Raw genomic sequence first — 13,284 nt, 5'->3', positions numbered from 1 at the left:
CACAATGGACGAGTGCACGGCTATTGTGTCCCATCGCTGTAAGAATATAACACGTAATCAACTCAACTGCTAAAAACCGGTGAGAGAGAAACAAGTAAATGAATCAAATACCTTACTACGTGTATCAGATTAAAACGGGCAATTCCCTCGTGATAAAGCAAAAACCCCCACGTTACAAAACACTGAAATGAACCTCGAGGTTTTAGATTTATTTAGCTACGCCGATGTCGTATTTAGTCACGGCTCGAGCGAGATATTTACGTGCATTTCTGCTGTTTGCTTATTGCTAGGTTAATTTAGTCGCTGTTGATCTGACCCGCTGCATGCTTCGCTGCAGCCTCAGCCCAACACCCCGGCATGCAGCCACCACCCGGTATCCAGCCGGCGGGCGCGAAGAAGCGCCCGAACCGACTCCGCCGCCTCTCCCCCGCGGGCGTGAGACCAGACCAGGCGTTTCGGAGGCACTTCTGCACTTTTATTTGTTCTTCCTCGCCCCGCGTCCCGCCGGCAGCGGTAACTCCGCGTCAGAGCCGGCCGCGAGCGTTACCCGGCGAGCCCCCTCCCCCCGCACGGGCCGTCTCCGCGCAGCCCCGCGGGGCGGCCGCCGGCGGGGCCGGGCAGCGGCCGGGCGCGACCCCGCGCTCCCCGCGGCGCGGCAGGGAGACATTCGAAATGGCGGCCCCGCCACGGCGCAGCGTTTCAGCCCCCCGCACCGCGCACACGCCGCCGCGCGCGACGCCCCGCGCCCCCTCCCACCGAGCGGCCGGACCCCGCGCCCTGCGGGGCGCACCGCCGCCGCATCCTCCCCGCTCCTCGGCCGCCCTCAGGCCGGGTCCCGGCGCCGCCGTCCGCGCACTTTGCTGCCGGCCTTGCCTTCCGCCGCGCCGGTCGGTCCCGGCCCGCGGCGCCCGGCCTGGCGCTCCCCGCCAATCCGGCGGCGGCAGGGCGCGGGCCGCCCCCTGGCGTCGGGCTGCCGCAGCGGCCCCGCGGCCGCCGCCCGCCCGTTACCTCGCCCCCGGGCGGCGGTGCCGGCGGCTCCCGGCCCCGCACCCCGCTCGGCGCCGGGGACAGGCTCCGTCCCTTCGCCCGTCCCTCCGCTACGGCTGCCGTCGTCGTCCGTGTTTGACGTGCGGCCGCTGCCCGCCGCACCCTTCCCCGCCCCCCGCCCTCGAGGGGGAGCCGCGGCTCAGGTGCTGACAGCGGCTCCCCTCGAAGGCAGCGGCGGAGGAGGGGGCGCGGAGCGGCGGCCGAGGGAAAAAAAGGTGCGAACCCGGAAGTACACCCGCCACGCCGCCGCCCGCAGCGCAGGGAAACACCCGCGCCCGAGCACAACAATGCGGGGCCGCTTCGCCTCCGCTCCGCCCCAGCGCAACTTTTCGCTCCGGCCTCGGAAAGAAACCCGCCCGCCCGCTCCCTCCCCACAGCCGCGGCGGGACACGGGCCCGCGCACGCCCCGGCAGGTGCGGCGCCGGCGGCGGGGCGAGACCCGCGGCGGAGGAGAGGTGAAGGGAGCTCGCTTACCTCCCGCGCGCCATGGTGGCCGGGCTAAGCGGGGCTGCGCCGGCGGCTGCCTTCCTGAGCCCGCCGGGAGGATGGAACGGAGGAGGTGGAGAGAGGCGAGCCGCAGCGGCAGGAGGGCTCGGGCGGTCGCTCACGCCGAGGAACGCTCGAGGGCAGCGCGACCCAGCGGGCGGGGAGGGGCGGGGCCGCCGCCCGCCCGACCCCCGGGAGCCGCCTTCCCGCGCTCAGTCCCCTCAGCACCGTCCGCCCGACCCCCGGGAGCCGCCTTCCCGCGCTCAGCCCGACCCCCGGGAGCCGCCTTCGCGCGCTCAGCCCCCTCAGCGCAGCCCCCTCAGCGCCGCCCGACCCCCGGGAGCCGCCTGCCCACGCTTAGCCCCCTCAGAGCCGCCCGCACGATCCCCGGGAGCCTCCTGCCCACGCTTAGCCCCCTCAGCGCCGCCCGCCCGCCGGCAACCCCCTCAGGGCAGCCCCCTCAGCGCCGCCCACCCTCCCGGCGCCGCCTTCACCTGTCTGGGCTTTGTCTTTCGCCGACGCCCCTCCTGCCGTGCCGGTAGAGCGCGGGCCCGGGCCGCGCAGCAGCCCGTGGACCCCGGTGCGCAAGGGTACGAAGGCCGCTTCCTTTGGGTGCCAGCCTGGAGGGCCCCGCTCACTTCATCCAGCCACCGGGCCCCATCCCTGGTGTTCGAAGGAGCCTGTTGGTCTCGTACTGTGTATGGTGGTGGTTGCACTTGGCTCCAGCGCCCCGAGGACCAGCCTCATCCTGTGTAGCATGTCCAGTCCAGATCTGGTGCTGGCAGGTGAGCTTTCACTCTCATGTGGAGGATCTCACACTGTTTAACACCAGCTTAACCTGCTGTGGCTGTGACCTGCTGGTGGTGGGTCTCACGATGTGCTGGCCACATCCCCAAACCAGGCAGGCTTATAGTTGTACAGACAGCTTGTCCAGAGCTTGCTCATTCCATCTTGCACCACGATCCTGTTCCTTTCCCAGCATGTGAGACTTTATTAATCCCAAGGCTTCACCTTTCTAGATAATTCTGTGACTTAACCCACAGAGTCACCCAGCGGTAGCTCACGTACGGTCATAAACGTGCTTCACCCGAGTGTGTGCAGTGCGTCGTTCTAGACATAGCAGTGTTAACAAAGCTTAATTACCCATGGATTAACTCTCCACATCCTTTTTTTTTCCTACCCATCCTCTACACAGGCTCCAACAGTCCCCACTTCCTCCATGCCACAGCAAAACCGAGACGGCTCCCAGCGGTGTGCGCCCTGGCAGGCTCACCAGGCGTTTGTGATGAGGACGAGCTGACTGCTGAGCCAAGCAGGAGGTGAAGTCATGCTGTCCTTCCTCTGGTAGGGACACAGAGTAGCATTCTTCACGACACTTAGTATTTTTGGGTCCTTCATGTTGGATTTGGCTGGAATTGTAGAAGAGGTACAAAAATAGTTTGGGAGCAAAGAGATGGATAACGAATTGCATTACAATTGTGTTTTCTTAGCCTGTGATTCAGCAAGCTCTGGAGCCTCTCAAGCCTTCAAACACCGTGCCTTACTTAGCTGAGAAAGGTCTTGTGGTGGACAGAGAAATAATTTCAGGGCTCAGGAGAGAGTGTTATGCAGGGAGTCACCAAATGATGCCATCCCACTCAGACACGTCTATGTGCGGCCCTAGAAAGCGACTTTGTTCGTGTTTCCCAGACAAGATTTCAGTAGCTGTGTTTTGCTAGTATTCCTGATGTTTATTACTTAAAATTTAGTGTGCACTATGTGTGTGTGTGTGTATGTAAATCTAGCTGGGTGTATAGCTATATTACCCTCCCACAGCTCTCACTATATTTTGCTAAGAGTTTGTGAATGGGTGATCTTTTCTGAAAAACAAACAATCAAAACCAAACCATGGTCAGAACTTTAATTCTTTATTTCTAATAGATGAAGAAGAGTTCTTGGCATTTATACTGAGCTATTTTAACCGACCCACATGCTTTGGATTTGTACCCTCAGCATATGACATGATGTAATTTATAGCAAGTTGGTATAAAATAAGTTCTGTGTGGAAGAGAAGCACAATGGAGCTCTCTCAGAAAGTAACTGAACTGCAAACAGTTTGAAAGGCTGTTGGAAACACTGCATGGGCTTTTTTATTACTTTCAGTTTTTCAGCGTTTTTTTTTTCCTGGGCTTGCTCACAGGGTGTTCCCTGAGAACTTGGTGATGAAGGAAGAAGTGAGGCTGGGACGTCACTTCTTTCTGTTGTATCCAGTGACGGGACAAGGGGTAACAGAAAGAAACTGGAACACTAAAAGTTCCAGTTAAACATAAGGAAAAACTATTTCACTGTGAGGTGAGGGAGCCCTGGCCCAGGCTGCCCAGGGAGGCTGTGGAGGCTCCTTCTTGGGACTGAACACGTTCCTGTGTGACCTGATCTAGGTGACCCTGCTTCTGCAGGGGGGTTGGACTGAATGATCTCTAAAGGTCCCTTCCAACCCAACCATTCTGTGATTCTATGAAATTTGTTTCTTCCTATGCAGATTGAACAGTTCTAAGTGTTTTCTTGAGGTCTGAGATTTTTTCCTAAGGTGACCTGTTTGATGTATTGTCCCTGGTGAGAAAATAAAAGCACTGAAGATATTTTGCAAAAAATGAAAGTCAATTAGTCAATAAAAGTCAGTTTTTAATGCTATATCTTCCACACACAGAATGACACAATCACAGAATCTCGAGGATTGGGAGGGGCCTCAAAAGCTCATCCAGTGCAAGCCCCCTGCCCGAGCAGCACCACCTACAGCAGGTCACACAGGAGCTCATCCAGGTGAGTTTGAATGTCTCCAGAGAAGGAGCCTCCACAGCCCATCTGAGCAGCCCCTGCCAGTGCTCCCTCACCATCATAGTGGAAAGGTTTTTCCTTGTGTTTCTTTGGAACCCCTTCTGCTCCAGCTTATACCCATTGCCCCTTGTCCTATCATTGGCCATCACTGAGAACAGCCTGAAGGCAAACCACAACATTTAGTTGTTTTGTGTTGTGCTGCCATCAAAAATAACTTCTGGAATGGTAATAAGATCATTCTATAGAATATTTTGCCAGTGAGATCTACTGAAGCTTTTTCACCCTTGTAAAAAAAATCCCCCAAGCATTCAGTAAGCGGTGTCTGCCATCTGCAACAGTGTCTTCTACTGAGGGAAATACTCACTGAAGGTGTGAAAAGAAGGAGCTGAGACACTGATGGTGGGAAGGGAATTTCTGAGGTTCTGGGTAACACCTCCAGCACATTCACAGCGTTTGCAAGCCAGTGCAAAGCCAGGCGTTACAGACTGAGAGTGGTCGCTCCTATTCCACCCCCACAGCTCCTCAGACCAGAGAGTACATTTCTTTGTCCCACAGAGAGTCTCCCACTGCTTTGTGCTGCAGCAGGCTTCCCATCCTTCCACATTTATCCTCTTGGCATTCTGTTTGATCGTGTTGTGGGGTTTTTTTCCTGACAGTGTCAGCTCCCAGTTGCCAGCTCCTTCGTTACTCTTGTGTTATGCCAGCTTAATCAGGGTCTGAGCAGGCACTTCTGGAGATTGCACGGAGGTTAATCTGCCGTTTTGCTGTGGACTGTTATTTTTTTATAAGTGGGTGTGTTTGTGTCAGCTATTACTAAAATTACCTAAAAATACCTAAAAATTTCCCAGGAGAAGACAGCTTTCCAGTTGCTTATATCTGTGGAAGTTGTTTATGCCTCCTGTCAGGAGCTGTTTACGTTTTTTCCCAGTTATTTCCATGAAGAAGGTTAAAAAAATACATACATTTGTTCCATGTTAAGATGCTGTTTTCTTCACAATGATCTAGAGGTCCCAACATTTCCAGCAGGCACTTCAAATCTGGTGTAATGGCAAGGAAATGCCGTTTGTGCCAGTATTCTGTCCAGCTCTGGCTGAGCCGTACAACCCTTTGCCAAACCCCAGCTTGCACACACTGACACACTATCTTAACAGCTAAAATCTAGGTGGATCTGCTTTGGCAGTGGGGTTGGACTAGATGATATCTAAAGGTCCCTTCCAACCCCTACCATTCTGTGATTCTATGAAAATCTACTAAGCCTTGCATCCAAAACAAAACCCCAGGTCACTTCCAACCGTGAACACCGAGCAGCCCTATGTGCACTGGGTCCTCTACAGCAGATGGGTAGTTCATGTACAGGCTCCTCCTCCTTGTCCAGGCTGCAGAATCTCAAGGAAAACTTTCTGTGGAGGCTTTTAGCTGCTCCTTTTCCCAGACAGGTTCTTGCTTGGGAAATAAGAACCAGAAATTACCCTCTCATGTCCTTTTAATGACCTTACTGCTAACACTCTGAAAGCATGAAGGAAGAAGCTGTCTGAGTCAAATGGAGAAAAAAAAGACAAATGCCAGAGCAGGATGAGGGGGAAAATAGATTAGGAGGAAGAGTCTCCTGAGATCAGGACTGTTCAAGGGGCAAAAACCTAAGTCTAGGAACTGAAGAGCGGAGGCAGACTTTATTTGGTATTTATTTGCCATCACAGTGTAATCCACAATATGTGAAGTACGAGATAATGAAGAGCAGGGTTCCTGTTGGCTGGAAGAGCTGTCATAGGGATCTGTGGGAGGCAGCAGCATCTCTCCTATTCGTTGTGAGGAGCAGGGACTGGGACTATGCGTGGGGGAGACTGACTGTGAAACCATGAGGGAAGCGTGGGAAGTTAGTGGGCGAATAGGATACACTAAAAGAATGAAGAGAAAAAAGGCCTGGAAATGCAGCAGAGAGGAAAAAAGTAATTTAGATGCTTGTCTGCAGAATGGAGATTACAAGAGTGTTGAAACAGATACCATAAGGAGCTGTTGTAGACAAAAGCAAAACAGAAATGTGGGGAAAACTTAGAGTGGATATATGGCTGGTGTGGGGCGATCTTGTCTGCATCCCCCCTTCTGGGCATGTGGCTGGCTGGGCTCAGGGCTAACTTAGGAGACAGTATAGGTGGTAGCTTGCTAGATGAAACCTCAGTGGAGGCTTGATGCTCCTTTGCCAGGGAGCTGCTTTTAGGCTGAGGCTCTCACCCTTCTTCCCAGCTTAAGCTCCATTGCAGCTGTGCTGCAGCCATGGCCATGCCTGTTTATCTGGACACTGATGGGTGACAGGCTTGTCCCTGGATCCACCTCATCCTCATGGGCTTGTCTGGCCTTAGTTGCCACCAACAGGCCTGCTCTGTGCCTGTGTTCTCAAGGCCCCTGCCCCTCAGGCTTTCCTGTTCCCCCTTCCCCAGAGGAGCAGCCTTCTCTCACTGCCCGTGGCACTGCAGACTTGCTGTGGACCTCTTCATACAGCTTCATGATTCACCAGTGGTCTCAGGAGCACTAATGCAGAAAGATGGCAATAAGATTGCTCCTTCAGCTTTGGAAAGTGTCTATCAGCTCTACACCCTATGGGGCTGAAGCCTGCTGGCAAATCATATGACTCCCATATACTCCATTTCACACCTCTTTAAAAAAAAACCCAATCAAACCACAGCACTTCAGGTGTACTGTCAAACTCAATCAAAGGAAAATTGCTGCAGTTCCAAAGCTAAGTGTTCCCAGCATGCTGGCAGCAAAACCGAGATCAAGTGTGAGATAGGACCTGGTGAGGCTCATGTTCTCTGTTTCTTGTTTTCTTTTCCCCAGACCCGCTTGTGCCTCATGAAAGTCTAAACTCTCTTCTGTTTCTTAGCTGGCAATGGCTGTGTGCAGTTACAGAACTTTGGCTTTTCTCCCTTTAGCCACTAGTCTCCTTTACCCTCTGCAATTGTTACAATTCTTTGAAGGCTCCATGAAAATGTTAGTAACAGAGACATTTCCCAGTTTTCTCGTGTCTTCATTCTATTTCGTTTACTTTTGCCAGTGGGGCCAAAGAAAGAAAGTTGAGGTTCTTTTTACAGTTAGTTTGGAGAAGCTGTGCCAAAATATACTGTTGTTCTTTATTTTGTGGCTGAGTGAAAGCTGTGCAGCATCTTGTGAAGCTTTAGAGTTTAGTCTAAGATTCTCAAGAGCGTCCCATTTGTGAGTGTAAGCAGATATCTAAGCACATGAACATTCAATATGGTCATCAGAGACAAATATTTTATCACAAATGCCTTTTTAGACATTTTGTTGTTGTTGCAGCCAAGTTAATTGCATTTCAGTGCAGCCTTTGTTACAAGCATGCTGAAAGCACTCTGCTGAGCCTCAGCTGTTGACTTTTCCACACCTTTTCTAAACCAGTAGTCACCACCTTTACAAGACTACATTTAATTCCAAAGCAATAACTATTTCTTCTTCCATGCTTGATCATTTCTGTCCTTGCTCTGTGACTCAGATACACTAATTTGAAAGTTGGGGTTATGCTCATTATTTAAGATGGTGCAGAAACTGAGTGGTGTGCATCCAGAAACTTACCATGGCATCCACTGGTGATGGGTTGATCAGGAAGAGCAAACCAAAGAGGAAGCTGTAAACTCTTTCTATCAGCTTTCTAGACTGAGGCAGCATATATAACTCCAGGGATTGGACTGGATGATCTCTAAAGGTCCCTTCCAACCCCTACCATGCTGTCAGTCTGTGATTACTGCTCTCAATCCGTCTGTTCCCCCCATCATGTGTGTTTCATGGATGGAGAATCCTGTGCCCAGATCCTCACTGCTGATCTGCCTGTTCAGGGATGTGAAGACTCTTTGGCTCCATCTGAATTAGCAAAATTACCAGGGCCAGGGGAAATGCCTGAGCACTGGTTGCCAGCAGTCCATGAAGTGCTTTTATGCCAACTAAGCCCTGGCAAAACAACTATTGCCAGGCTGTGGATGGAGAACTACCAAGGACTAAGCCCTAATAGGCAGATTGCTTTTGTCCTGGTTGCAGGGATAACCTATTTAAACTCTTGTGTGGCTGTGAGAACACATCAGGCTAGTTAGTCACAGGGTCAGCAAATGAGCCCTGAGCTGTTTTATTTCCCAGGACTGATGTGGCCTGTGGATCTTGACCCCACAATCAGGTTGATGAGAGGTGGGGAAGGGGGTGGGTCTCTATGATGAGGACCTCTTCTGTAAGAGCCAGCCCTAAAAAGAGACTAATATTTGAGTGGTTCCCAGTCTGAATTGCCTCTATGTTTTACATTACACTGACACCAAAGACAAAAAAGATGGGAGTGTGGGAATGAAAGCTCAGGTCTCCTTGTGTCCAGCTGACTACCCAAAGGGGTAGTCTGTAGCCACGTTTTGAAATGCTTGTTCTACTTCTGATGTCAGGATTCTGACTCCTGTTTGGTCCAGTTCAAACCAAAAAGTCTGAGAATGCACCTCTACAGAGTAATTATCAGTGGGGATGATGGCACTTTTGAAAAAGGAGGAATAATAGGTAGCTTTTCATCATATGCTCAGCAAAAGCAACAGCAACAAGTCTGGTGCAGGATGAGGGGTTTCAGGTAAAGCTGAATTAGTGCACAAGATCTTCAGGCTTAAACGATTATTTCACAAGGACCAGAGTCATGTTCAAATACTTTCTTAGGAATTCAGTGGCGTGTGCTTGGTTGACCATTAACATTTTAATGCTTTTTAAATCAATATGTATGGACTTTAAGAAAAACAGCCATAAGAAAATGTGAGCTTAATGTTAGGAATAAACGTTGTGTTGCTGTGGCCGAGCCTGGTCTGTGGATTTTATCGCATCGCACTGTATGCAGTTTTGATCAACTCAGACTGTCTGGCTCTTTAGAGCAGCTTGATTTAAGGAGTTTGAACTAATGTTCCTCAGGGAACTGCAGGCTCCAAAAACTGAATTGTTAGCTGGTAGGAAAAAAAAATACAGACCATTTTTCAAAGTATACAATGGTGAAGAAAGGAAATGATTACTTGAGTTGGGGACGTAGAGTGAGAAAGCGCCCGCCTTCTGCATCTGTGGGTGGTAAGCCACAGCTGGCTTATACATTCACTTTGGTTCTTCATCTACCCTCGCTTCAATCATGAGAAATAATTACAAGCATTTAGGTCAGCCTTTCTCTGTTCTGTTGCATATTGAAAAAACAGGTTGAGAAGTTACCATGGTTTGGAAGGAGCTTCACTGGATCCCCACTGGCCTAGAGTAACGTGCCACTGGAGTGATAGTTTCCAAGCATTCGTCTGCAGTGTGGCTTTTATTGGCAATCACAAATTTAAGGAGTGATACCTTAATTGGTAACCAAGGCTAAAAGTGATCAAAAATACCATTTCAAAGGATTTTGTTTTACTTGTGGCTTGCCTCTGCCCCTTTCACGTTCAGTCAATCAGAATTCACTCATAGATTAAACTGCAGAAGTAAACCACATGGCTAAAGGGTGAACTGAAAGCTCCACTGGTTCAGATGGAGACTGCTTTCATACAGGAGAGTCTCCCTTCATATTTCCCATACCCTTCTAATGAAATGAAAGACAATTGAAAAAGCAGCACGGCATTTTAATACATTTTGAGTTATTTTCTGACTGTCTTTAAATATCCCATTCTACTTCCCATCAGAATGAGTTTGGAAAACACTTAGGCAGACAGAGTCCAAGTTTAAACATGAATAGAGAAGGAAGCATGGAATGGAGATCTTAGCAAATCCTACTTATTTAATCTTTTAGATATCCAAAACAAAAAGTGACATATAACAGCCAGGGATAAAACCCACAGAATAAGGAAAGAAAAAGAGGTGCTGCTTGGCCATGACATGGTACCTGTCCCAGGGGTAGGTCTTGATTCTTCTCCTAGGTCTGGTCTCTTTTCATAGGGTTGACATCTCACACATCAAAATTGGAGCCATTCACTAAGCTGTAAGGGCCACTGAAGAAAAGTACTCTGTCTCAAACTGGTTCTGGCAGACGTGGTGGTGCCTTTCCTCACTGGAACTGGCCTGGGGAATGGGCATGGCTACAGTAAATTTTTTTTCAGCTAGATACTTTTTACAGATTCTTTTCATCACCCCTTGTCCTGTCACTGGATACAACAGGAAAAAGTGATACCCAGCCTCCTGACACCCATCTTTTAGACATTTGTCAATATTAATGAGATTTCCCCTCAGTCTCCTCTTCTCCAGACTAAACAGCCCCAGGTCCTGCAGCCTTTCCTCATCAGAAAGATGTTCCAGTCTCCTGATCATCTTGGTGGCCCTGTGCTGGCCTCTCTCCAGCACTTCCCTGTCCCTCTTGAGCTGAGGAGCCCAGAACTGGACACAGGACTCCAGATGAGGCCTCACCAGGGCAGAGCAGAGGGGGAGCAGAACCTCCCCCACCACAGCAAGGGCCTCAATATATATGCTGGTGCTTCATTGTAAGTGAGAGAAGGCTCCTCTCTCGACGACAGAGGGTGAAATACTCCAAAAACACGAGGCCTGAGGAGACATCTGATTAAAGGAAACATTCTGCACTCCAAACCCAGTGTATGTGCTTAAGAAACCCATCTGCTGCGCAGGGACTGTTTTACTCTACATGAGGCTGCGCACAAACGACACCTTCCTACTCCCTTCATCTGTTCCTTGCACGTTTTCAGAATGGCATCTACTCACTCTAGCACTGAATTTGGATTCCTTATTATAAACACTGTGAAAAATGTGTACAGGCATGCAGACAGAAAACAAGGACAACTTTATTCAGGCTCTACTCTGTTCTTAACACAAGCTCGCAGCAAAGAAAATTAGGCTTGGCTGTTGCTTGGTCTTGTTTCAGCACAGAAACCTGCCTTCACCCAAAGCATGTGAAGAGCTCCTTTGGAAGGCACCTCTGATGGGAAGGAGGAGTCTTTATTTCAAGTGACCATGTGGTGGATTTGGTAGATTTGAAAACTAAACAGTGTTCTCTGCATTGAAGCTTTGGCATGGGATTTCTTCCGGGTCTTCTGAAAGATAGTCCCTTGCTCCAGCATTCAAGTGCTGATCTCTGGGCCCTGCAGTCTGGCTCCTGACTGTTGGAGCTATGGAAACAGGCAGGAAGACAAATCTATTCTCTCTTGAGGAAAGTAACTCCTAATGCTGTGTGCTGGACCTGGGGAGAGAGTCTGCTGCAGACAGGCGAGGCTTCCCCACTTGTGCTCTCACTCTGGGGCACTATTCTAGCGCAGCTCTTCACCTGTCACTTCCAGAAGACTGAAGGTTATCTCCACCCTAGGCTGGAGATGACATCATGCCAAACACTGTATGGTCCATACAGACTGGGTGCTATACACACAGGAAAAACTGTTTCAGTGCTGAGATGAGGGAGCCCTGGCCCAGGCTGCCCAGGGACAGTGTGGAGGCTCCTCTCTGGAGGTTTCCAAACCCACCTGAACACGTTCCTGTGTGACCTGATCTAGGTGAACCTGCTTCTGCAGGGGGGCTGGACTGGATGATCTCTAAAGGTCCCTTCCAACCCTACCACTCTATGACTCAGTGGTAGTTGTTTTGTCTTTCCTCCCTTATGCCCTCTTCCTTTCATCTTTTAGTGGAATAAATACTTGGTCTTGGAGATCTGATTCTATTCTCATCAGGCTGGATGGACCAAGTCCTGCAAGCACACTGTATGTTTGGTATGCAGGAAGGGCTGAGGCTGCTGAGCTCTTAAACACAGATGGATGATGCAGATTTTAACAAGGGCTGTCTAATGAATACATGCAGTAACACTTTTCAGAGGCTTCTAACTTAGACTTGGATGGGTTTGCACAAAGAAAAGGAAAGATTAACCCCTTGCCCTAGAGATTCACCTTCAAGCCAGCTTTCAAGCCTCCAATCCACAGCATCTAGCAGCAGCTATTTTTAAGAGCTACCTATTTTTAACCCCTCTTTTGAGCCCTCTGGTTTTGTCCCACTCTTGGAAAAAACTGAGCTGTTGATAAACTTCCCAAAAAGTTGTCAGCCTGAAAAACAGAGCAAATATGTGTCCCTAACTGACTGTATTCCAGCAAAGATATCACGAGTACTGGAGCAGCACAAAGCTCTCAGGCTTCTTGGCTTTTGCCTTTTTTCCCCCTTTGTCCTTAAATCTAGCAACATTTTGCTGCTCCTATTACAAGCAGTTCCCACTAGGTTTGTGGCTTATTGTGGCCAATAACATCATGCAAGAAAGCACATCTCAGACTTGTATTTCTCCCCCTTTCTAGCCTATTGTCTAAGTGTGCAGATTACTCACAGCATCAGTTCTGCACAAATCATCTCCAGTGTTGGTTGAGGATCCGAGAGGAAGCTGCATCCTGCAGCTCAGATACTTAACACATCCATGAATTGTCTTTTGTGGCTCAAGTGTTGATACTGAAGAAATGCCTGAGCTATACCTCCCTATTTCTTACAGTCTCTCCTTAAATGCACAGTGCTGCTGGAAAGGGGTTAGTAGGCCAGAGGGACCTCATTTCACACGGCAGTTTGCATGGAAGGGAACACAGCTACAGCGGTCTCTGCAGTCCATAAGCCCCTGGAAGGAGGAATGAAACATCCACCCGAATCACTGTGAAGCAAGGAAAAAGCAAACAGCCACAAAAATGCCCTGTGCTTGGAAAATGGGAAAAGCAGGAATGAAATCCAGAAGTAGAAGAATTCTTAGCATCTCAAACCAGGTGAAATGAGTCAGGAGGGAGGAGGAGGAGGAGGTATTCATGCTTTACCTTCTGAAATCCCAGCCCTGAGTAAGTTCCTTTGAGGAAATCACTGTAGAAGCCATGCAACTTCTGCAGTACTTCTGTGCCAGCTTCCTCTTTAGAAAACAGCAGAGCTGGGAACACAACCTGTCTTGGAGAGCAGCTGGAAAGTTCGGCCCTTTGACAGTGACATACTGACCCCGTT

General features: G+C 50.0%; 1 protein-coding gene across 1 annotated transcript; it reads left to right on the top strand.

Annotated features, from left to right (window-relative positions):
• The first annotated feature begins 323 nt into the window (after positions 1–323).
• On the top strand, positions 324–2,075 carry LOC133629505 (basic proline-rich protein-like). The gene has a single exon (XM_062020163.1). It carries the CDS (start codon positions 324–326, stop codon positions 2,073–2,075), a length of 1,752 nt encoding a protein of 583 aa, XP_061876147.1.
• Positions 2,076–13,284: the final 11,209 nt, after the last annotated feature.

The sequence above is a fragment of the Colius striatus genome, unplaced genomic scaffold (assembly GCF_028858725.1).
Source record: "Colius striatus isolate bColStr4 unplaced genomic scaffold, bColStr4.1.hap1 scaffold_48, whole genome shotgun sequence".
In the NCBI taxonomy this organism is placed as follows: domain Eukaryota; kingdom Metazoa; phylum Chordata; class Aves; order Coliiformes; family Coliidae; genus Colius; species Colius striatus.
Note: the sequence above shows the minus strand (reverse complement) of the source record. Positions and strands in the feature narration are given on the sequence as shown.